Source organism: Salvia splendens, chromosome 15 (assembly GCF_004379255.2).
Source record: "Salvia splendens isolate huo1 chromosome 15, SspV2, whole genome shotgun sequence".
NCBI lineage: Eukaryota > Viridiplantae > Streptophyta > Magnoliopsida > Lamiales > Lamiaceae > Salvia > Salvia splendens.
Genome location: NC_056046.1, coordinates 5,889,828 through 5,914,615, shown reverse-complemented (window position 1 = coordinate 5,914,615; position 24,788 = coordinate 5,889,828). Strand labels below are relative to the sequence as shown.

The 24,788-nt window shown below is 37.0% G+C and overlaps 7 protein-coding genes across 11 annotated transcripts; 3 read left to right on the top strand and 4 right to left on the bottom strand.

The window, feature by feature from the left end:
- Positions 1–1,683: 1,683 nt before the first annotated feature.
- Positions 1,684–5,381, top strand: LOC121768750 (2-oxoisovalerate dehydrogenase subunit alpha 2, mitochondrial-like). Of its 2 annotated transcripts, XM_042165294.1 has the most exons (10): positions 1,684–2,017; positions 2,414–2,548; positions 2,654–2,836; positions 2,994–3,151; positions 3,240–3,339; positions 3,463–3,574; positions 3,661–3,800; positions 3,890–4,075; positions 4,202–4,366; positions 5,247–5,381. In XM_042165294.1, the coding sequence occupies exons 1-9, from the start codon at positions 1,784–1,786 to the stop codon at positions 4,364–4,366; spliced, it is 1,413 nt and encodes a 470-aa protein (XP_042021228.1). In that variant the 5' UTR covers positions 1,684–1,783; the 3' UTR covers positions 5,247–5,381. The 2 variants fall into 2 exon arrangements, with proteins under 2 accessions (XP_042021228.1, XP_042021226.1); XM_042165292.1 differs by lacking the exon at positions 5,247–5,381 and having other exon boundaries at positions 4,202–4,447.
- On the bottom strand, positions 5,051–8,356 carry LOC121768751 (SAL1 phosphatase-like). The gene is made up of 8 exons (XM_042165295.1): positions 8,118–8,356; positions 7,717–7,792; positions 7,109–7,182; positions 6,818–7,023; positions 6,305–6,515; positions 6,138–6,236; positions 5,911–6,064; positions 5,051–5,404 (listed from the first exon to the last, which is right to left on the bottom strand). Exons 1-8 carry the CDS (start codon positions 8,352–8,354, stop codon positions 5,241–5,243), a joined length of 1,221 nt encoding a protein of 406 aa, XP_042021229.1. The 5' UTR covers positions 8,355–8,356; the 3' UTR covers positions 5,051–5,240.
- A 1,305-nt stretch (positions 8,357–9,661) lies between these two features.
- LOC121769494 (SWR1 complex subunit 6-like) lies at positions 9,662–12,190 on the bottom strand. 4 transcript variants are annotated; one of them, XM_042166320.1, is made up of 6 exons: positions 11,958–12,190; positions 11,716–11,799; positions 11,397–11,503; positions 11,165–11,267; positions 10,138–10,244; positions 9,662–10,023 (listed from the first exon to the last, which is right to left on the bottom strand). In XM_042166320.1, exons 3-6 carry the CDS (start codon positions 11,499–11,501, stop codon positions 9,820–9,822), a joined length of 519 nt encoding a protein of 172 aa, XP_042022254.1. In that variant the 5' UTR covers positions 11,502–11,503; positions 11,716–11,799; positions 11,958–12,190; the 3' UTR covers positions 9,662–9,819. The 4 variants fall into 4 exon arrangements, with proteins under 4 accessions (XP_042022254.1, XP_042022253.1, XP_042022255.1 ...); XM_042166319.1 differs by having other exon boundaries at positions 11,985–12,190; XM_042166321.1 differs by lacking the exon at positions 11,716–11,799.
- Positions 12,191–14,075: 1,885 nt separating this feature from the next.
- Positions 14,076–15,158, top strand: LOC121766622. The gene has a single exon (XM_042162906.1). The coding sequence runs from the start codon at positions 14,076–14,078 to the stop codon at positions 15,156–15,158; it is 1,083 nt and encodes a 360-aa protein (XP_042018840.1).
- A 2,255-nt stretch (positions 15,159–17,413) lies between these two features.
- LOC121768113 (2S albumin seed storage protein-like) lies at positions 17,414–18,108 on the bottom strand. Its single transcript, XM_042164488.1, has 2 exons — positions 17,698–18,108; positions 17,414–17,604 (listed from the first exon to the last, which is right to left on the bottom strand). Exons 1-2 carry the CDS (start codon positions 17,965–17,967, stop codon positions 17,464–17,466), a joined length of 411 nt encoding a protein of 136 aa, XP_042020422.1. The 5' UTR covers positions 17,968–18,108; the 3' UTR covers positions 17,414–17,463.
- A 2,177-nt stretch (positions 18,109–20,285) lies between these two features.
- Positions 20,286–23,701, top strand: LOC121768209 (probable polygalacturonase). Its single transcript, XM_042164623.1, has 5 exons — positions 20,286–20,891; positions 21,414–21,534; positions 21,863–22,037; positions 22,612–22,682; positions 22,775–23,701. The coding sequence occupies exons 1-5, from the start codon at positions 20,454–20,456 to the stop codon at positions 23,398–23,400; spliced, it is 1,431 nt and encodes a 476-aa protein (XP_042020557.1). The 5' UTR covers positions 20,286–20,453; the 3' UTR covers positions 23,401–23,701.
- Positions 23,550–24,424, bottom strand: LOC121768210 (photosystem I reaction center subunit N, chloroplastic-like). The gene is made up of 3 exons (XM_042164624.1): positions 24,116–24,424; positions 23,917–24,042; positions 23,550–23,815 (listed from the first exon to the last, which is right to left on the bottom strand). Exons 1-3 carry the CDS (start codon positions 24,380–24,382, stop codon positions 23,726–23,728), a joined length of 483 nt encoding a protein of 160 aa, XP_042020558.1. The 5' UTR covers positions 24,383–24,424; the 3' UTR covers positions 23,550–23,725.
- Between the last annotated feature and the right edge of the window lie 364 nt (positions 24,425–24,788).

The following is a 24,788-nucleotide window of genomic DNA, read 5'->3' as shown; positions in this document are numbered from 1 at the left end:
TGTCGGCCTAGATCCTCCCCCTCCTCCTCCTCGCCCGCCTCCACCTCCGCCCTGCAGCTTCCACTGCCTCGGCCTTCTTCCGGAGTGGGTTCAGCGGAATAATCATCCCGAATTTGGGATAATCCCTGCGAATACCTCGGGGCAGAGGGACGGGCGTATGCATCCACATCAAAATGGGGTGTTTGGTACCCCCCGGCGTTGACGAACCCTGGGTGCCCGGCGTCGACGAACCGGGACCACCACCCAGGACATTGTACATGCCCCCAGTCGCCGAAGGCATTGATGTCGAACCCGCCGGAGCCGCCACCGCCAGAGTTTCCGTCTCCGGACATTTTGTGATGAGAGGTTAGATGAAAATTAGAGAGGAAATGGAGATGATTTGGGAAGAATAGATGTGTATTTGTGTGTGAAATGAGGATGAATTATGAGTATTTATAGAGTAAAAAAAAACTGTAATATTACCGCTCATTTTTTTATTTTTTTATTTTTTTAATTCGATTTTTTTAAAAAAATGATTTATTATGTCAGCGTGACGATGCTCACTCGCGGGCCGGCGAGTGGGCGTCACGCATGGCGCCGGAGCGCGCCACGTTGTGCTGACGCGTGGCGAGACGTCTCTCCATCCGTTTCGGCGGGCTGTGGACGAGATGAGACGCTGCAACGCGTCACGCCGCCGTCTCGTCCCGGCGTGACGGATTACGGACCACCCGCGTGACGCGTTGCGAGTGACCTTATTATCTCTATTCCACGCGGGTGGCCTTAGTATCTCTATTCCACGTGTACGATACAAACAATCGTTATCCTATTTTTACTCCGTTAGTGACATCTACAGACCTAAATTAGTTTAGTACTAGTAATTATTTTATTTTGAAAAATCTCTAAATAATGAGTATTTTTTTTGTTAATTTATATACTTCATAACGAAGTATGTAGAAACTCATGAGAAAACGAGAGATATCTAATAATATTAATATTTATAAATTATAAATAATATAGTAATAATTAAGTGGCACCCAGTGAAAGAGTGCCACATGTTCCTAAACTTTCTCACGTCTTTAGTTTTTGAATGCGAATCAATGTCAATATGTCATGAATTACGATGACTTTCTAATCAACTTCAATTCCAAACTTTTTTTGTCTTATCATGTGTCACTCACCACACTTCTGAGGATAGTCATGAATTAAGAGTTGTAAATTTCATACTACTACTATTAATGTACTGATTTCAAACGATTTCAACAGTTTAAATAGTACAAATTGGATCATATGTTAAAATTAAAATAAAAAACAATCCCATAACTTGTTCAATAATTGTTTCCTTTAAGGGTGTTCGGTTTGCAAGATTATATCTCGAATTAAATATGTAGTGTGTTTGGTTTATGAGATTCAATTCCACAATTCAATCCTAGATGGATAATCATGAGATAATTAGTCATAGCTAACCCCCTATGACTAAAATAATTTCACAGTTCAATTTTAAATTGTATCTTAGTATTATTTTATCTCGTAAATCAAACAATATCTTTGAAGAATAATATAATTAATTACATGCCACTAGATCAACATATGCAATACTAACAGCAATTTTAATGAATAATTAAATCTAATTAACATGAATCTCACGTGGCAAGCAAATCTACTTCACTCAACACAAATTTAGAAATAGCTATCGACTCTTTAGTCTTTAGTCTTTGGAGTTTAGCTAAAAAATCGAAGTTCATCAACAATTTAAAGCGTATTCATCTTGCTCTCTCCCTTGAAATCACCTTCAAGTCTCGCTTCAATGGCCCTCTACCTATCAAAATCTGGCAAATTATTGCCCCATTTCAAACAAAAAATATGTTCTCTGGGGATGATTAGCCTCAGCTCAATCGCTTCTTGTTTCTCCCAAAATCCTCCACTTTCACCTGAACATGGAAAAACCCCATATGCAGCTCCCTCCCTTTTCGCCTCTCGTCGTTTTGGGTCTGTTAAAGCTGAGAACTTGGCTTCTATCAACAACACTGCCGATTCTCAGGTTTTTACTTATAACACTATAGTTTTTGTTTGTATTATTCAATTAATTCTTCATGGATGATATGCCAATTGTTTTAATTTTCTTAAATGGTTTGAATATTCATGTGATAAAGACATGTGATTAGGGATTTTCTTGAAAAGTTTGAATATTCATGTAATTAGTAGTAGTAGCATATGATTTGACTGAAGAAGAATCGAATATGAATATGATGCTTAGTTATGATGTAGGTCAATACATTTAAAACTTCATAATTTTGTATTTCTGGAGATTGTGACTGTTGAGGTAAATTTTACTGTTCTTTAATTTGGGGTTGTTGAATGCTTGTGTCACTTGTATATGGAGTGATTCACTTCTATATGTATTGATAAAGTTTCATTCTCTGAAAAAAATTACTAGGCACTGAATTTCCCTGGAGGAATGGTTAAGTTCACCCCTGAGCTGAAATTCATATCAGATCTTCCCGAAGAAAGGATTAATTGCTACCGAGTTCTTGATGAAAGCGGACACCTGCTAACCAGCGATTTTGTAGAGGTCTACTGTCTGATTATGTCAAATTTTGCTCTAGATTTATAACCTCATTGCTGAAAAATGCATCCGTGAACGTGAAGTATTGTTTATGATCATTAACGTGATCAGATAGACAAGGACATTGCTGTGAAGATGTATAAAGAGATGGTTATGCTTCAAACTGTCGATACCATCTTCTATGAAGCCCAAAGACAAGGAAGGATATCGTTCTATGTTACAGCAGCGGGAGAAGAAGCCATAAACATTGCGTCCGCAGCTGCACTCAGCATGGATGATTTTGTCTTCCCTCAGGTTAAAAGTAGTCCCAAGTGATACAATTTTATGTCATCGTTTTCCCCAAATCGTGAATGTGTGAGTGTGTGTGGAGACAGAGAGAGCTTTTAATTCTCGAATATTCGTATTTTTGCTGCTGTTTATACGTGCAATATGAGGAGTACGGCCTGTGCAGTACAGGGAGGCCGGAGTTTTACTTTGGAGGGGATTTGGGCTTCAAGACCTTGCAAACCAATGTTTTGGAAATGTAGGCGACAATTGTAAAGGGAGGCAGATGCCGGCACATTATGGATCCAAGAAGCACAATTATTTCACAGTGGCTTCAACAGTTGCGTAAGACATAATATCTTGTCTACTGTCGATGTTGATGACATTGCTATCTTTGTTCAGCTTATGAATCAATGTGGTAATTATTTCGTAGTACTCAAATTCCCCATGCCGTTGGTGCTGCTTATTCGTTAAAGATGGAAGGTAGGGACGCATGTACAATCACTTATTTCGGAGATGGAGGCACTAGCACGGTAAATATACGCTCACGTCTCTTCATGCCACAGAGATTAGCCGAAACTAAAAAAGGCTTTGAAATAAAATAACGAAATGATTTTCTGAATTGTGTTATTGGTTGTTTTGTTGATAATCTTTAGGGGGATTTTCATGCTGCAATGAATTTTGCTGCTGTTTTGGAGGCACCTGTTATTCTTTTTTGCCGAAACAATGGATGGGCAATCAGCACCCCTGTTAGTGATCAGTTTCGAAGTATGCATCGATAAATAGCATACGGATATATACAAATTAATCAAGAAATTATTTAACTCTAAATGAAATCATTAATTCTTCTGCAGGTGATGGCATTGTTGTTAGAGGTCAAGCTTATGGAATCCGTAGCATTCGTGTAGACGGTAATGATGCCCTAGCTGTGTTCAGTGCGGTTCATATGGCCCGTAAAATGGCAATTTCTGAATCTAGACCTGTGCTGATTGAGGTTTCAAAACTTGATTATAAACTGTAACTTTTTATTGTTTTCTTTTCCTATTTGTGTTGTTTGGAGTTGAGTTGGCCGTGTATCTGCAGGCCCTCACTTACCGAGCAGGACACCACTCTACATCAGACGATTCCTCTAAATATCGCCCGATTGAAGAGATAGAATGGTGGAGAGCAGTTCAAGATCCCGTTGCTAGATTTAGGAAATGGCTTGAGATACAAGGCTGGTGGAGTTGTGAGTCGGACACAGAACTCAGGGACAGGGCTCGTCAGGAGGTAAGATTTGGTCGAGCTAGGTTCCAAACGAGTAGAGCAGCCTCTGTCGTCATGGAAGACAACGCTTAGTTTGATGCTCTATAGTGATTCACATATCCAGTTTAGTGTTGTGGGTGAATGTTTCAGGTGCTGGATGCAATTCAAGTTGCAGAGAAGATGGAGAAACCGGATCTAGGAGAAATTTTCAGAGACGTATATGATTTTCCGCCTTCCAACCTCAGCGATCAAGAGAAGTCGCTTCGACAAACTGTTCAAAGGCATCAAAGGGACTATACTCATTTTCAGTTATAGGTAGTAATCTTCAAGCATTAGCGCATCCTTTACTGAGTTTGTGGATCTACTTATTCCTAATGGAATTCTATTACAACTCTACATGCCCACGATTTGAATCTCATAAGGATTATAAAAAATCATCCGGAATTCAAACAATGTTTCCTCGAATAGTATTGAAATGAACTAAAACTATACTCCATCTATCCCACAATAAGAGTTTTGTTTTGCCATTTTTGCCCGTTCCACAAAAAGAGTTCTATTTCACTTTTACATTTTGTTTAGATCTCATACTTCACCATCTTATTCCACTCACATTCTGCTATAAAACTAATATATTTATGTGGACTCATATTTTACTAACTTATTCAACCCACTTTTCTTTACATTTCTTAAAACCCGTACCATAAAAAATCGGACTCCTATTCCGGGACGGAGGGAGTATCATTTAAAGAACTTATTTCAAAATTTCAACACCCTTTTGTGCTTCTTTTGAACACATATCCCTTATACGGAGTACTTTACATTTATTTTGCACACCTATTTACAAAAACATAAACATTACTATTAACTAATGCTCCATGAAAACAACGAAGTATCCCTCTTAAAATAAAATCAATTATAAACTTATTGGAATATACTATAAATACAATATAATTGCAAATTATAAGAAATAATAATTGAAAAAAATATGAGATGACAGACTCATGAAAAATAATACTAGTACTTAAAAGTAAATGAAATTTTTAGATTTTAGTGCATGCACAAATTAAAGAATGTATATAACCATGATAGCGGCCTGTTCTATATTTTCTCTCACTGGATTAAGAAAGAAAACATATCTTCCTGCTGCTAAATTTATTGAGCTCAACTCTATAGATGTCGAGTCTGTGAATCACAGGGACGAGGCTTTCTCGCTGATGGACTCCTGGACAGCCTTCAAGAGAGCCGGCATCAATTGTTGGTTCGTAACAACTATTCCTGTGTCCAGATCAAGATATCTTCCCTTTGAGAAGTCCAGAGGTTTCCCACCAGCATCATTGACTACACCTCCAGCTTCTGCAAAATCAAACATTCATAACTGTGTCAAAACAAGTTCAAGATAACAGTTTCTAAACCATTTCGTCAAACATCTTTCAATGGATCTCATTTGGGTTGGATCCAATGTGTTCTCCCCACTTCTTACTGGGCAAGCAAAGACAAGTGAACATAGCTGTAGCAATGTTAAGACCAAACAATATTTAACAAGCACTTTCTTCAAGTTATAGTATCAATTCTGAAATTTCCACAAAAAGAAGTACTAACACTTAATCATCATGTAAAATATAATCATACGCCTAGCTCCACTGCACAACACTATATTCTCCCACTCAACATGATTCAGACTGCTTGTTAGTAGGTTTCGTGCATGCCAAAACTTTATGAGGTTCGCCAGAGATGGAGGCAGATGGTTTAATTAATTTGAGCATACAAGAGAATAATCTTTTACGGAGTACAAAAGATGCAAAGATATGATTTAGCGCTGATCAGGTTCTAAACACACAGTTTCATAAACATGTACCAACCTGCAACGACTATGTATCCAGCTGCATGATCCCATATCTTCTCAACATAACCTCTGCGAGGGAACCGCAGATATATTGATCCATCTCCTCTAGACAAAGCACCATATTTTGCTTGGCTATCTATCCTAACAGGTGGTGCTTTAACACCAAGTTTCTGTGAACGAAAAACCAAATTAGGTGATTTGAAATACATTGCAGGTACAATAGAGAAATCCACAGAGTAATACCGATGCTATCAAGCTAGATAAGCCGTGGGAAGAATGTGCAGCTTCATAAGATTCAAAGAAGGATGCTTCTTCTGGGTTTTCATTAGTACTGACATGTACCTGACAGCAATAGGGAACTTATCCATCAGAATAAAGTTTTTGATCGACAGGGTTAAAGAGAAGCTCACCTTTGTTGGTGGGGTGCCATCTAAACTTTGCATGTAAGTTCCACCACCAACTTCGGCGAAAAAGAGACAACCAACTTTATCTTCAGAACTGCTGAAATCGCTTTTTGCAATAGATGATAATGGTAGATTGGGACATGCTAGAACTCCCAGCACAACTTTTCCTTCATCTAATAAGGCTAATGCGATAGCATATTGTTGGCCCCTTACGAATCTGCATTACCAGGAAACAGCAGTAAATACTAATCCAGTTAGTTTAAGGAGATGGAAGGGCAAAAATTATGCATGATCTCTATGCACTCTACCCAACACCTTTCACTAGTTTTTGTCCTAATCATTACTGTTTCGCCTAAAAATTTAATTCTACTCACCGATCCAACAAATCTTAAGGGAGTCTATGTTCTAAGACCGACATGCTTTTGAATGTCAACATAGGTGTGCCATCAAAATTAGCCTAGTCCAGGAATAACAGAGCTACGGAATAACTCAGCTATTAGATTTTTCATACATATTTACCCTTTAGTGCCATCAATTGGATCCAGAACCCAATGCTGACCATGAGGACCCCCTTCAGATTTTCCAGTGTCAATGGCATTGAGCACGTCTTCCTCAGAGACAGTTGATATGTTGATCGTTCCATCACTAGCAAATGTATCATTTACAAGCTCTGTTATGCGATGCAGTGTTTCTCTGGATTCTTCTTTCCTAAGGTCTCCAGAGTCCTAGAATACTCAAAACCATATTAAGAGGAAGGTCTCAGATGGCAGGGAAGGGGAACTTAGCCAAGCTCAGAAAAATAGAGATTACCTCTTCAGCTACTAATGATAATGGAATAGCCGTCAACTCTTTCTCCAAAATTAAGCTAACAATAGCCTGTGAACCTGCAGAAATATAAGCTCAAGGTAGGTAAAATTCCAGCATTAACTAATTCATGACAGCAACAGCAAAATGATATAGACTTGCATCTTCAATTGACGAACGATCATAAGAAATTACTTGAAATCACCTTAAGGAAGTAGTTCAGACAAAGAAACCAACCCCATGACAGCTAAGTTTCATGAGAAACAAATACTTATATATGTAAGAAAAGACTTGTCATATAAGTAGAAGAATAAATCAGAAAATTTTCCATAGTTCATATCCATATCTTATTTTGACTTCAGAAGGATGCTTATGAAGAAATCAGATGTCAAATAGAGAAACAAGTCACTAATGGTGGGACTATTAGCCTTGTAGAACTTCTACATCCAAAAACAGGCAGAAACTCAGATGCATATATGTGTATAATGCAAATATAGATGATAAAGGAGGCGAAAGGAAGGGCACCAATAGCGTGATCACACAGCTAAATTATTACCCTAGAAAAATGCAAGAGCAGTAGCCAAGATAGAGCAATTGAAATTGCAAAAACATACCATAATCAGCCACGGTGACAGGACTTTTGTCAGACTTTGACTGAACATCAGATTGCAGCAAAGCCGTTTGCACCTTCTATTGAATGAAACACAATAGCATATCTTAGTTACATATTAGTTGCAATGCTGACATTAGAAGCCTCATTGAGGTGCAAGCTTCATTATAGTTGTGCACCGATTCCAGTTACTGAGTGAAGTGAGAGATTCATGTAACAATGTGTAAATATCAGGAAGCATATAATCACTGCAAATAACCAGTTTATCCGATCTAAAGTTCAATCCTAATTTACCTCATCTCATCCTAATTTTGAAACACAAACAAACAAACACTCAAATTCGTGAATAATCAATCAAGGTACTTCAATAATTCAGCAATGAAAGAAGGGAACGAGGAGATTGACCTGGCACAAACGAGCAGCTACAGATGCCGCTTTCTTGGCGGCGGCTAGCTGTTTGTGGTAAGACATTGAAGCAGTGGCGCTTGCTGCGCGCGAAGTAGTAGTAGAGAGGAAGAGTGACGAGAGAAGTGGGAGTTTTGATTCGGAATTGAGGTGTGGTCTTGTTCTCGCAGTTATATGTAGGACTGCTCCTCGCCTAATTGACAATACCGCACCACTATTCCCAAATGATGTATTCATATCTCAACAAATTTTCCTTCTATATTTTAACTTGACGTGGATGAGTCACTTTCATAATCGTCCCCTAAAAATAATTGAAAACACTGTAGTACAAGTGTACTACTAGCTTGTGATTGAATTATTTTCCTCTTAGGCAACTAATGACTTTTATTATATCTTTGTGGTCCCATTTGAGGCTAGTTTGGCATAAAATATTAGAGGTTCCAATCATTCCCCACTCATGTTTCTTGAGGTTCCAATCATTCCCCACTCATGTTTCTTGCTCGTACTGTAAAAGGGTCGAAATTTTGGAAAAGAAAAACTAGGGTCGTCTTCTACTGTGTTTATCACCTTAATCCCAAATTGAGACTGAATATGAACCCTTTGATCTAAAAATTAAAGGTTGAGATTGAATAAAAAAAATATCAATAAATAGTAGACAAAATATAAACAAAAGGGTAATATCGTCATTATGTTATCATATGATAATTTTCGTTGGTGTTTTTTTATATCAACATAGTGTATTACAAATATCAAATATGACATGTGAATATCAACACAAATATAAGAAAATATCAATACAATTTTATTGATATTTTACCTACACTATATTGAGATTTTGCATACATTATATTGAGATTTTTTTTGCATTTATTGATAAAATTTGCTTGTCAACATATACGAAAATTGAAATATAATTGATCAAATTTCATCACCCGAATATCGTCGGAACATATGCAATTGAGATCTCGTTGGAATCCTTATTTAATTATCTTTAATTTGATATATTTTTTGTAAAAAATAATTTAAATCAAGAGAATTATGTAAATTTAAAATTTTAAGATAGATTTTGATGAGAGAGAATTCACATTAATGACATTATTTGAACTACTAGATCTCCTAATCTAATGGCTAAAATTTGATCTTAATTTGTGATTGCTAATTAGTTAGCAATTGACTACTCCCGGAAAGACTAAATACATAAATGAAAGAAACGGGAACGGATGTACATGCATCCTACAAGGGGCAAATGCCTCACCTCAAAAAATTTCATTTGTGCTATTTTGATAATTATTTTTAAAATCTTTTTGAAATACCTTTATAAATGCCCCTTCTAAAATCCTTAAAATGTCTTTGTATGAAATTTTGCCCCACAAATATAGAATTTCTGGCTCCGTCCCTGGAAAGAAATATTAATTGGTGTGTATATCAACCTATAATAAAGATAAGGTTCCCTTAGTTGTAAATGTAATTGTGTAATCGATTCATCCAGTAGCCCAAGTTGAGTTGGAAGCGAAGTATGAATTTGACATGTAAACAACCGAATATATCTCAAAGGAATCGCAGTAATGCGTAACTTTCACAATTCTAACATTAGAATTCAGTGCTATGCTTTGCCCCTCACTTTCTTACACAGTGCAAATGAGAATGTTCTTTACTACTAGTTGAAATGGCATCTCTAATAACCTTGTGAAGCCCTTCACCCTCAAGCAACAAACTTCAAACAACGAGTATCGTTATGGATATTCTGGCACTTGATCGTGCAGAACCGCATCCCACACTGGAGGCACGTATAGTTTGCGGAAAACCCACATACTGTGCAGAAATGGCGACGGGCGGTGGAGCTTGGAGGTCCCACGGCTGCTCTCAGATACGAGGGTACATGGGGAGGCAACGATTCCAAGTTGGCCTAATTCCCAACACCCATTTAAAATAGGTTATGATGATTGATATGGAGTTGCAGCAACTGATTATCTGAGTAGAAGCAAAAGGCAAACAATATCTAAGTGCCATTAGCCCTTACCTCTAGCAAGAGCTCAATGAATGTTCTTGGTGCCTTCTTAGCATTTTCAAGTGCTTTAGCTTGACGTGTTTTTCGCTTTGTGCTTCTGGATTGCTTCTTCTGATATGCTGCATAATGCCACGTTTGACGTTATGAGTAATTGGCTGAATTTTTCAGATGAAACAACTGAAGGCCATGGTTGTTTATTACAGAATAATACAACCATAGCTTACTCTAGCAGGGTCCTGGGCTGAAACTACTATCAGACAATTATTACTCTTCTTGCAAGGTGGGGGTCCATCATTGAAAGAAGATTTGATAGAAAAAATAGCATTGTGGTCAAATGGCCTATTGTAAAATAACTAGAATCAGGACAGGACCCATTGTTAATCAGAAATTTTTTTCATGTAAACAACTCCGGTTACATAAACAATTTACTCCTAAACAGACAAAGAAGTGTATATTCTTAGCTAACTCTCAGGTATAATATGACACATCTATATTCGCAGTCAATTAGGCACTCTGTGCAGCAAGATAAGTTGATCTTTAGGTTACAGATTCTTATCCAGCATGCAAAATTGGCTTCTCAATCCAAGTAGGAGTTATTATATGTACATATGCGAGCACAAATGACTCATCAGAAAGTGAAGCACCAGTGGATGTCCCATGGCCACTATACAACTCAGCGCTTACCACTACTAGTTTAGGCAAATAAGTATATGACTAGATAGATGCATGTGAACTTTCTTAAAATACTCACTAGGCAGTTTTCATTGCCACATGTTTTTATGCATAACCGATATAGCTACTTCATCTTTTTTCATTACAAACTAAAATGAGTCCATGCAAAGGGGGAGAGCACAAACAGTGACTGCAAACTGAGCCAAAGCAAACAATATATCGACACTTATAAGTTTGCAGTTATCAGAAATGACAATTGGCATGATTCTTGTTATAGTAAATCGGGAGAAAATGGCATTCTTTAGGTGTTTGTTTTATGAATGCTTGGGTTAGAATTGTATGTTGAAAAAACTATAAAACATTTGACCTTGATCATCATCATCAAGTGAGGCTTCGTCATCATCATCAACTTGCACAGTCTCGAATCCAGCATTATCATTTTCCAGAGCTTCAAGACGTGCAAGCATTGCCTGCAGCATTATTCTTCAGAACTGGATTTTTAATAACAAGGCCACGCTCCAAAAGGATATAAACAAAATTGATACTATGATATACAAACACTGAAGAAGTAACATACAAGAAACTAAAACGACATAGACCTGAGTCCGATTGTCACTGCTGGCAAGGGCTGCAGCCATTTTTGGGGCAACCTTACGAGTTCTCATCGACATCCGCCTAAGCGAACTGGACATGTCTTCTTCCATGGCTGCAGATATGTATAGCAAACTTTCAATACTCCATGTAACTGAGCGAAAATTCCATATATAGCAATTATAAGAAGAGCTCAGACCCCAAAAACCAATGTAACTTTTTTTCACTCTTAGGGGCATTTAGTCGAGCAGCTGGCGTGCCAATCTAAACATAACAAACTCATACGCTACCAAACAGGATCATAGGGATACAGAGACAACGTTTTACCTCTGGAAACTGGTATTCGTGTCTATACTTTGCTCGGAAGGAATATTAATTCAATTGTCCTCTTCAGCCGTTATCAAATTGTTTCTAGAAATCCGAATATAATTCAATATGTTATTTTTGTCATCAGAAGTTCAATTTTTCACGAAGAACTTGTCTTTGTAACTTCAGCTTTACGTATTGACTACAATGAATCGAATAATATCTCAACGGAATCGGAAAAAAAAAGAAGCTGAAAATCATACATTTTCGAGCAATTAGGCAAGGCTTACTTAGTGATTTGGGGCGAGGCGGGCAAACGGAGATGGAGTAGTGGATGATCGCGATCGAGGCAGAAGAGGAGCGCAGGCTACGCTTTGTTTCACTACTGCAATCAACTCACTACTACTCCATGATAGAGTTAAAATTAGATTAAAATTTGTAGAACTTTGGTCTTGTTATTGATTTTAATTTTATTTTTCCGAAACAGTGAAAATGAGAAGTGTGAGGTGATTTAGACTACTACTCCTAGTTATCCTTAATCAATTATAAAGTTGCGTGATCAAATTGACATTATTTAGTGGTGATGCACAAAAATGTCACCTTATTATAAAAATTACTAAGTACTATTTCTATTTTTTTACCTTTCATTATCTTAAAAAACTACCACTTATAGTTTGCCAATTGCATCCGTTTATTATATCAATGATTTTTTTTCTTTAGATTGTCTTGTTAAAAATTATTTATGTCCATTTTTATCAAAAATTAATACAGTTGGAGCCGTTTGGTTTGCAAGATTATTATATCTTGAAATTAACTATTATTGTGTTTGGTTTATGAGATTAAATTTCATAACTCAATTCTAAATGGATAATTATGTGATAATTTATCATAGACACACCCTCCAACTAAAATAATTGAACAACTCAATTAAATACTACATTTCATGATTATTTTTTAAACAAACTAAACATCCACTTAATCTGTCTTATTCTATTATCTCTTACTCACTCCTAGTGTATTTTCTTCCATAGTTTCATTATTTATCTACTTTATTATCTCTTCGTACATTATTATTACTTTACTTAACTCATTGACTATTTACTTCTTAATTTCGGTGTCAAAGAATTGCTTCAATAGGTTTGCTCTTTTGTAATTGTGCTTTTTTGGCTTTGAAGGTTATATTCGACATCTTATACTTCATTCGTCTCACCATAAGAGTTCACTTTTGTCATTTTAATTTTTCCCATAATAAGAGTTAGAAATTTTCACTTTTACTATAAAATGGTTAGTAGGTCTCACCTTCTATTAACTCATATCACTCATATTTCAATATAAAACTAATAGTGAGTCTCATATTTCATAAACTTTTCAATTCATTTTTCTTTACTTACTAATTTTTAAAATTCATATCTAAGTCAAATGTGTACTCCTATTTAAATGTCACACATCACGTCATACCTTCTCTTATATAGGACTCACTCAGTCTCCTAAAAATAGAAATTATTTTATTTTTAGTTCGTCTCCTAAAAAATAAAAACTTTTATTTTTAGGAAAATTCTTTTTTCTCTAATGGGGTGAGATTTATTTTTCACTAACACACTTTTCTTTCTATCTCTCTTTTACACAACCAATTTTTGCATTAAAATTCGTGTCGTTTTCAAATGTTTTTATTTTTAGGGGACGGAGGAAGTAATACATTTATAGTACTATATATATACTCCATATGGACGGAAAATGTATTTCCGAGGCAAAATTGAAAAAAATTATCTATGGTAATATTTTTCATTCTCTAGAAACTTAAAAAGTGCAATTCATTTTCCCGGAGTCTAAAAAATTAAAATTTCAATTTTCAGTGATAAAAGTCCAAACTCTGAAAATGACCTAGAGATTTTTTATATGCAAATGTAATACTCTCCTCATATTATAATATTCTTAAATATAGCTATGAGTGAGATATCCAAATAGTGACATTTGTGATTTGTTATGTAGGGTAGTTCATAATTTCGACTTTATCTGTTCGGAGCAATTATATCTTTGTATACTTCTACTAGGTAGAAAAATAAAACTACTATACAAACAAAATGTTGCTGCCACATATAGTTAAATAAGATGACCCATCAAAACTCAAACTAAAATTTTTAAAATTTTAAAATAATCCAATAAAAGGGTAGGAGGAACCAATTGTCCAAAAAAATTTATTACTCCTATTAATATTAGGCCTCTAGAAGCATATCTATTTAAAACTATCATGAAATAGATTAGCCATAAATCCGTCGTCAAAATAATGTTACGTAGAAATTAACCAATAAGAAAAAAAAACCTGTGTTCCAAATTTGACCAATGGCACCGACCCAAACACCACTCTCCAATAAGTCAAGTCAATGCCTCTCATTCCCATTTCCAAGGTTTCAATTTCTTCCCCTCACAATTTCCCAAATCTCCCAAATCCGCAGGAGAAATCCGCCATGGATAGAGAGCAGGAAGAAATCCAATTCCTAGGGTTCTTCGGCATCCTACAGGAATCGTGCAACATAGTGTCGTCATGGAAGAAGATCTTCGCCCAAATCACGGTAGCCCTAATCATCCCCCTCTCCTTCATCTACCTCGCCCACATCGAGATCTCGGAGCTCCTCTTCACCAAAATCATGCACAACGAATTCATCCTCGACCAGACCCCCGAGGGCACCAGCTCCTACGACCGCCTCAACGCCCTCCTCTCCTCCGAGCTCACCACCTTCTTCCTCTTCAAACTCGGCTACTTCCTCTTCTTCATCGTCCTCGCCCTCCTCTCCACCTCCGCCGTCGTCTACACCGTCGCCTGCATCTACACCTCCCGCGACCTCTCCCTCCCCACCGTCGTTAGCGTCGTCCCCCGCGTCTGGAAGCGCCTCATGGTCACCTTCATCTGGAATTTCGTCATCGTCTTCGCCTACAACGTCGTCTCCCTCGTCGTCCTAATCGTCGGTGCAATTTTATTAGGCCAGATCGATATAATCGGGCCTCTGTTTCTGATCGCCTTTGCGGCCGCTTACCTGATCGGATTTCTATACATCACGATCATCTGGCACGTGGCGACGGTGGTGTCGGTGCTGGAGGAGAGCTACGGGATCAACGCGATGACGAAGAGCCAGGATCTGATCAAGGGGAAGATGGGGGTGGCGTTTGCCGTGTTCATGGTGATTGGGGTTTGCTTCTTCGCGATACAGCTGATGTTTGAGATGCTGGTGGTGCAGGGGGAGGGCGGGGTTGCGGATCGGGTCGGGTATGGGATCGTGTGCTTGGTGTTGCTGTCGGTGTTGATGCTGTTTGGGCTGATTGCGCAGACGATTATCTACTTTGTTTGTAAATCGTATCATCATCAGAATATTGATAAGTCGTTGCTGGCGGATCATCTCGGGGCGTATCTTGGGGAGTATGTGCCGCTCAAGGCTGCGGATGTGCAGCTTCACCATTTTCAGCCATGATTGATTCTTCGTCGCCATTGCATTTGCCGCTGAACAGAGTAAATTGTTTGTATATTTTTATTTACTTCTCTTGTTTATTTGTTGTCTAGTTGAATGATTAGTGTATGTTGTTCTTGTATAATTATTCATCTTGTTATCAATATTACTCCCTTAGCAAATTATTTGTGTCTGAAATTCTAATTGAACATAGATTTGTCATTTGTGTCTAGGAAAAGATTAGAGAATTCAAGGACTGAGTCAATCGTATTCAGGTCATGATGTGAATATGTGATAAGAGAATGTGTGGCGATGATTTTCACTCCGAGTTATCGAATATCTTCAGCGTGGGCCAAAATTAATTGCTTGATAATTTTGTATTTACTAAAAAAATTCTATAAGCTAGCATTCGGTTTGTGAAACAATATACTTGGAGATTCAATATGTGATAAATTAGAATCAGATTTGTCTGGGATTAAATTAATCATAGGAATACACAAAACTCATTTTATCTCGTAACCCTACAAAAGCTCAAGAATTTAACAAATACAAGTAGTAGTAGTAGAATAATATAGTACTCCCTCCGTCCCATTCAAGATGGTCATCTTCCTTTTTTATTTGTCCCAATCATGATGGTTATTTTTCAATTTTAGAAATAACATTATCTCTCCTCTCTCTTCATTAAAATATTTAACTACTTTTTTCCTCTCTATTTTATTCCACCTAATCACAGTTCCTAAAATCCTGTGCCACTAAAAAATGTGACCATCTTGAGTGAGACGGAGGGAGTACTCCTCTTTTAGAAGTGTGTAGAATCAATGTATGAACTGTTAAATTCAGTTGATTTGTGAAATTGGAGTTCGAAAAATTTGTCCAACTAATTAACACTTAACATGTTTTATGTAGATTTTTCTTAAAATTATTTACATTTTGATCTCGTAAGTTTAGATATTAAATCCTAGTTAAATTAGGACGTTAATTAACCAGTAATTTAATACTAATAAATATGCTAAGGTACATCGATACTTAGACATAAAATAGAGTAAGTGGGTTGAACGAGTTGCAATCCGTGTTAAAGAATATTAGACTTCGGTCCTAGGTCTTCAGGCGTACACGTCAAGTAAGTGGGGTCTAGAAAATAGTACTCTCTCCGTTCCATATTAGTTCTTTTTGGCACAAGATTTAAGAAAAAATTGTGTTAACTGAGTTAAGTAAAAGAAGCATAAAGTAGGAAATGAAAAAAGGTAGATAGATGAAGAAAGAATAAAGTAAGAGAGAGTAAAGTAAGTCAGGAAAATGTGTTGACTTTTACTAAAAAAAAAGAAATGACACTACTATTATGAAACGTAGCAAAATGATAAAATGACTTCACTATTATGGAACGGTGGGAGTATAGTACTAGAGTAATAGTAAATGATAACTTTATATTTTATTTTGATTTATTTATTAGTACTCATATTTAGTATTAGTATTAAAATAGCTAATACTCCTATTATTCATATTGCAAAGAAAAAATAGCAACTTGTTGGCTAAGAGTATTTTTTGTTCTTTTTATTGGCGAATTTAGGACTTGATTATTAAGGTTAGTTTTAGACTTTTAGGATAATTCACGATAAAAGACTGAGTTTGGTAGTAGTAAATTGCCTTTCAAATAGAGTAATTCACAATCAAGATAGTGAAATCACAACAAAAATAAAGTTGTTCGTGGATTTGGTTATTAGTTGCCTTTTGAATCAAAATAGTAAGAGTGAGTACTTTTAATTTTTAAATATATTAAAGTAGTCATTTCATTTATTCCACTTGGAATAATACATAATATAAATGAAATAAATTAACTAAGTTAGGCAAATATGCATTTTGTGCAGAAATAAAAGTTAGATCTGTGTAGCGAAGATTTATTACATGTATTGCACTAGCGCCGCTTTGCTATAACGGATATCCCTTAATTACCTACTAGTAAATCGCTAAACTTTTGTGCTGCGCTATACTCACCCACCTACAAATTAATTGAACCTAACTCATATGGTTTGTCAATGACACTTGCTAGGGTGGCTAACTAATCTTATGTATATATAATTCATTTAAATTGACAATTGAAGTTTTATCTATGTTCATATTCATACTACTATATTATACTAATATGTTTATATGGATAAGGCGCTTGACTTCTAATCAAGCGATTGTGGGCGTGGTGTTTCTTTTTTCATTTGTTAGAGAACTGTAACAAAAAATATTTTACTATATTAAAATTAATCTCTTCTAGTATGATTGATCCAGATGAAAACAGGGTTTTATTTTAATTAAACGGTTGATTACACATTATAACTATCTAAAACGGAGTAGTACTTTCTCGTATGTTGTCACAATACTGAGGTGAAATGCGACACAGACTAGGCAAACTTTGTGCCGTCTGCATCATCTCCCTCATCTGCTGCCCTTGTATTCCTGCTGATTGATGTTCCCTCACCACCTGCGCAATTCATACAAAATAAATTCAATTTCATTTATGTGCGATATTAGTGATTTAATCCCACAACTAATTTAATAAAATGATTTACTAGACCTGCTTGACAGCTTCGCAGCGGCACTGCTGATTAATCCGCTCAAGCTCATCGCAGCACCGCGGGAACGCCTCGCGCCAACCGCGGGCACGGCTCTCGTCCTGGCGCGTCCAGTCGAACCGGCTGCCCTCTTTCAGATACTGGCGGCAAGAGCTCAGCCTCTGCCGGTCGATCTCGCGACTACAGCGGCTGCTGGGGTTCAGAATCTCCACCGCGGTAGTGGAGGCCAAGAGGAGAAGGAGAGGGAGAAGAGAGAGAGTGAACTTGGCCATTTTAAACACTGAGTGAGATTTTGTTTGCTTGATGGAGGTTGTTATGTTATGTACTCCTTATATAGAGGGAGATGAACGGAATTGTAGTGGGATTGATTTTGTACGTGGCTGGTTGCATGAGATGTTGAAATGGAGAATTAGCAGGTGGATTTGCAGGCTTCTCTTCTCTATATTACTTCTTCCACGTGTATATATATATATTTCATCATTTTTGGTTGGGGTCCTTTTGGTACACGAATTTAGAATTGAATTGGAATTAGAATTCTACGGAATTAAATTTAAAGGAATTGAGCTATAGTTCAATTTCAAATCACTTGTTCGGTAAAAATTATATAAGGAATTTTGAATTTGAAGGATTTGGTAAGAAGTAAGTGTGCAGTGTGTAGTACAGTGTATGTATAGTGTGTGAAAGTGCCTAAATTTATAATAATTTGGAATTCTAATTATCTACCTTTGATATGAAATTCAAATTGTGGAATTGAGAGGAATTGAAATTGTAATTCAATTTCAAATTCAAATATTTTGTGGTACCAACCATTGAATTTGGAATTGAAAGCTCAAATCCAAATTTGCAGGTCCAATTCTATGATACTGAACGAGCCTCACTGTTAAGATTATTTTTATCAATGTCATATTAAAATATACTCCCTTTGTCCGCGAACAGGAGTCTCGTTTTTCCATTTTAGTTCGTCAACGAATAGGAGTCCCGGTTCACTTTCACCATAAATGGTAATATGGTCTCATCTTCTATTAACTCATTACACTCACATTTCATTTAAAACTAATATATTCAAGTGGGACCCATATTTCATTAACTTTTTGCCACTGACTTTTTTTAACATTTTGTTAAAACTCGTGCCCCCATAAATGAGACTCCTAATGACGGACTGAAAGAGTATATATTTCATTATTAAGATTATTTTTTATAAATGGAATTCTTCTAGTTGTCTATGCACTGGTGTAACTAGGCTAGATTTGTGAATCAAGCCCTAGGCCCAGACCCACCGCCTAACATAAAAAAAACAGAATCAACTTAAAGCATTGTATATTTCTCTTAGGCACTTGGAAGATAGAACTGTTTTTTCCTAGTACAGTACTAATTATTTTTTCATTGTAATGTGCTAGAATAAAATAATGATATGCGCGTACATGAATGGAAAAAACTAATTGACGCATTTCTGATTGATCTATATTGTCAAAAAGATTCTACAACCCAAAATGGATTGAGGATTGTGACTTTCATGGAAATAATAATGAATTTGGGTTAACTACATTTTGACCATCTAAAATATTTCAAAAAAGACTAATAACAGAAAGGCCAAATTAACAAGCCCATGTTATGTTCAATCATTCTGTTGTCATAGTTTTATTGTAGTACAATAGAAAAGTCCATATAGCTCAAGATTTTGATTCACAATAAGCAAATTCCTCTATTAAACACATGAAAGTTCTAATTCACAACCTCTACCCAGGAGGGTCACCCACTGATGTCGATAAATTAAAAAATGGTATCTTAAATCACTATTTTGATTTTTCTCAAATATAAATGATCAATTTCAACAATATTTCTCTAGAAACCCCCCTCCCTGGACCATCATTATATACTTTAACTCCTACCCATAATTTCTTGAATTTTTTTCTGTGTAATATGCCAAAAGCAGGCCTATTGCTGTAACACGTGTACTCTTCAGCATTAATCATTAATCACAAGTTGCTAAAATCTTTTTTCTATTCAATTCACAATTATGGTTTAGAATTGAAAGTTTTTCTAATATTAGATTTGAATTGCATAAGAATTAGCTGTAACTTATAATTGACTATAAGGAATGAATGTGTGGTCAACCAAAATCGAGTCTGAATTGGAAAAAAAAAACTGAGGCTGGAAAACGTAAGAAGCGGACTATTATAGGTTTGGACCATGTGAAATCGGTCACAAGAGCACAAACAGGATCATGGTTTGATTCAACTTTCCAAACACTAAATATTCCATTTCCACTTCCAAAAATTCACCATGTTTGACAGTTGACACTATTTAAAAATAAGAAATTAATCGAATTATCATCATACTATTATCGAAAAAATCAATAGTCAATCACCAACCAAAAATTTCCAAAAAACATCAGTTGGAGAAAATTAATAAAAAAAGAAGTATATATACGGACAACATTAGAGATTTAAAGGGGTTTGTGTTTGAGCGGTTATATGGTTTTGATTTATGCAAAATTAGATTTAAATATAAAAACTTAGAACAATATCATGGGCACTTTTAGGTATGTATATATATATTCCATTCAGTTACAGATACGGACAATCTCATGCACTCCTCTCCTTTCTCTGCATCTTCACAAACCAAAACCACTTCAAATTTCTTTCTCCCCTAATTCCAAACGCAAATCATATCATCCTTATTTATAAATACATCGCTCAATCACACAATTCATGTGATCTTTGCATGTATATATATGAATAAATGAAGGAGAAGAAGAATGATGATGACGATGCAAAGCGATCATAACCCTTTATTCAACGCCGCAAAATCGAGCTTCAGCCGCCCATCTTGGGCTTTCACACTGCTCCTCTTCGCGACGGCGGCCACCCTCACCCTCCACGTCACCACCCGCGCCATCTCCCCCCTGCCCGATCTCGGCGCCGCCGCAGCGCCGGAGACCTGCTCCGCCCTCTTCCACGCCCCGCCGCCGCGGAGGCTCGTCAAATCGATCGCCGATTTCGGCGGGGTCGGCGACGGAGCCACCTCCAACACGGCCGCCTTCCGCCGCGCGATCGAGTTTTTGGAGAAATCCGGCGGCGGTGGGGGTGGGGCCCAGCTGAATGTTCCTAGGGGGAGGTGGGTCACGGGAAGCTTCAACTTGACGAGCGATTTCACGCTCTTTCTCGAAGATGGAGCTGTCATCTTGGGATCTCAGGTGAGACTGCAAATCTCCATATACATATTTTATTGTTTTTATTCATTCTTTCGAATTCGCTTTCAGACAAAACATGATTTTTTGTTTCCTTTCTTTTTTCTGTTTTTTGCTACAGTTTCCCATGTCTTAATTTTGATGCCTGCACATGGGCACGTAATTAAATGTGGGATTTTGTTTATGACGATTAAAAGATTGAGTTTTTTTTAAGCTTCAAATTGTCAATTTGGTTTAGGGAAAAGGGTGCAATAGGAAAAAAGCGACATAAAAATGTTTTCTTTACGCTAATTATACGTAGCCTTATAAATTAATCCACTTGGGACTTGTTATTACGATTAAAGATTGAGTTTTTAAGCTTCACTTGTCAATTTGGTTAGGGAAAAGGGTGCAAGAGGGAAAAATCAACATAAAAATGTTATATTTATGCTAATTACACAGGCCTTTTTGATTGTTTTTTAATGGATAAGTCTTGTTGTTCTAATTTGTGTGTTCGAAGCTAATAAAGATGAGTAATTTGAATAGTAGGATCCGGAGGAATGGCCGATCATCGAGGCGTTGCCTTCATACGGAAGAGGTAGGGAGAGAGAGGGAGGCAGACACATTAGCCTCATTCACGGAAATTCCCTTACAAATGTTGTCATTACAGGTACAAAAAAAGATTCTTTAATACTTTAGATAATGATCATCATTGTTTATTATAGTGTTTGTCATAATTGAACCACCTCATGCTTTGCACAAGCTTTGAATAATGATGGATTTCAACTATGTTGTCTATTGTCAATGCTTCCCTAACTTTGTTTAAGCCTTACTTAGTTGACTAGATGATTAGTGGTGGTGCTTAATGCCACCGTTCCTCATTTGTAGACTCCTTGTAATGAGTTCTCTAAAGCAGAATCTTTGACTGTGGCTAGTAGATTTGATTAATGTGCATTGATGTTAATTAATCGATCTAATTAAGTCGAGTATATTTGCAGGCAACAATGGTACGATCGATGGTCAAGGGAAGATGTGGTGGGATCTATGGTGGAACAGGACATTAAAGAACACAAGAGGCCATCTTGTTGAACTTGTAAACTCACACAATATCCTGATCTCGAACCTCACTTTCCGAAACTCTCCGTTTTGGACCATTCATCCTGTTTACTGCAGGTACCACTTCATCTCCATTATTTGCTATTTGTTGTTTCTGCAAAAAAAAAAGGATTTTTTTGGCTGAAATCTGCTGTCTTTGTGTGAACTTCTTTAATTAGGTATTAGGCCTGCTACTTTGTCACTAAAGATCATTACAAGATCACATCTGCTTATTTTAATTGAAAAGATACAAAAATTTGATAGCACCAACATAAAAAATAAGCAGCAATATGTCTTTACTGTTGGAACAAAGCAGTGGAAGAGATAGAAAGGAATCGGGTACCGAAATATCAATCTTTGTGAAATCGATTCTGTCCATTATATATCGATTTACAAAAAACAAAAATAAAAAGTTAGTATTCTTTAAAGAATGAAGAAAAAGGTATGGTTTTAAGCATTTGAAGATTTTGTCGGTGCTTTAAAGAATGAAGATTTGAACTTTGAATGATGCTTCTCTTGGTCAGTTGAGCATATTCTGGTTCATATAATCATAGATGTTGGTATCTTATATTTTATTCATTATTCTTTGTAAAAGAAAGTAAAAAGTGTTTGTGTTATTTTATTTTGATAAGCATTTTCTATTTCTTCACAGCAATGTTGTTATCAGAGACATGACAATATTGGCACCTCTAAATGCCCCAAATACTGATGGAATTGATCCAGGTACTAATAATAGCGCTCTACACCTCACATGTTCACATTCCCTTTAATAGGCTAAAATAATTAAATTAAGCCGAAAAGTGTTATTTGTGCAGATTCAAGCACCAATGTATGCATCGAAGATTGCTACATCGAGAGTGGTGATGATTTAGTAGCAGTGAAGAGTGGTTGGGACCAGTACGGCATAGCCACGGCTAAACCAAGTGTAAACATTACTGTAAGAAGAGTATCAGGAACTACTCCAACATGTTCCGGTATTGGGATTGGCAGTGAGATGTCTGGTGGCATCAGCAACGTTCTAGTCGAGGATTTGTACATTAGGGACTCTGCAGCTGGAGTAAGGATCAAAACCGACAAGGGTAGAGGTGGATACATCACCAACATTACCATACAAAATGTTGTGATGGAGAGAGTTAAGGTGCCGTTGAGGTTTAGCAGAGGCGCGGATGACCATCCAGATGAGAAATGGGACCCTAACGCGTTGCCTTTGGTGAGAGGGATATGGATAAGTAATGTAGTGAGTAAGGATTCGAGAAAACCCCCCTTGCTAATAGGCATTGAAGGGGCTCCGTTTCAGGATATATGCATGAGAAATGTTAGCCTGCTCGGGATATCGCCATCTCTGAGGTGGAGCTGCGAGTTTGTCTCTGGCTTCAGCGATGGCGTGACTCCCATGCCGTGCTTAGAGTTGCAGAGAAACGGCTCCTCGTCTTGGTGTTAGTGTTCGGGTTTTGAGTAGTGCCTCACTCCATGCATCCATTATTTATATAATGTGACATAGGTAGTATTCATTCTTTTTTCCATTTTTTTATACTACACAGTTGTTTAGGAAGTAGACAAAATTCTTGTAATTTTACTCATTCGACAGCATTTTGTAACCAACAATTTCTTGTATTGCTTACTGGATTACAAGATTTTCTTTGCACTTGGTTGTGTTTTGTTCATTTCACAAACTATGGGAAATATTGTGACAATATAAGAGTGAAATATTCAGAAAATGAATTTCTTGAAGCACAAACTAGATACACAGTAAGCTCATATGCATTTCACCATTTCCAAAACACATTAGAGCCACACTTGTACTTGTCTTTCCCTTCACACTCCAAGTCTAAATCTTCACTAAGGAATGGAACTTTCTGCAACAAACAAAGCCATTGTACTATATTAGTACAAACCATATGTATATATATTAATAGAGATGGAGAGGGAGAGGGAGAGGGAGAGGGAGAAAGCAGACCTTCTGTTTGGCAAGATCCTGGCATCCAGTGAAGTTCTCGGGGAACTTGCACGTGCCAAACTGAACGGTGTAGGCGCGTGCGAAGTTGGCACCGCTGGTGGCCAGCCTCTTCTTGTCATTCAATTCCTGCACCAAACAGAAAAATCTTGATCAAGCATCTATGGCACATGATCATTCAAAATCTTTAGTAAAAGCTAACCTTGTTAGCCTTGCTCTTCTCCAAGTAATCATCGATGACGCCAGCGTTGGCGCTGGAAGAAGCAACGACGGTGAAGAGGGCGGCGCCAAGGCCGAAAATGGCAGCTCTCCTGCCTGACTCACTGGACTGCTGAGCCCTGATGACAGGCAGCCTCGGAGCCGGTGCTGTAGGAGTGGCGGTGGACGGGAGAGAGCGGACTTTGGAGCTGAGCTCAGCGCCGGAGATGGCGTAGTTGCAAGCCAAAACGCTAGAGTTCATGGCTGCCATTAGAGATGGATTTTGGGATTATGGGGAAATGAGGTGGTGAGATTAAGGTTTATGAAGTGATGTGGATTGAGGTTGTGGTGGGAGTGTGGATAAGGTGAGATTGCCTCACTCCCCCATTGGCAAATTCTGCATTTCATTAACTCCTACTTGGCACTTTTCTGTGGTGGGATTTCCATTTTTGAGGGCCCATTTTTTTGTGATCTTAGCTTTTCATGAGTATTACTCCACATCATTGGATATTCCATAATTATGTAAATATTGGCAAAAGTAATGCTTTTGTATCCAATTCAAAATTACAAAGTAGAATCCAATATGTAGACCATTTGTTCGTTTTAAATAATTATAACTGAAAATTTTGAATCTACTTTATACAATTGTAAGACAGAAGAAGAATATGGAATTATAA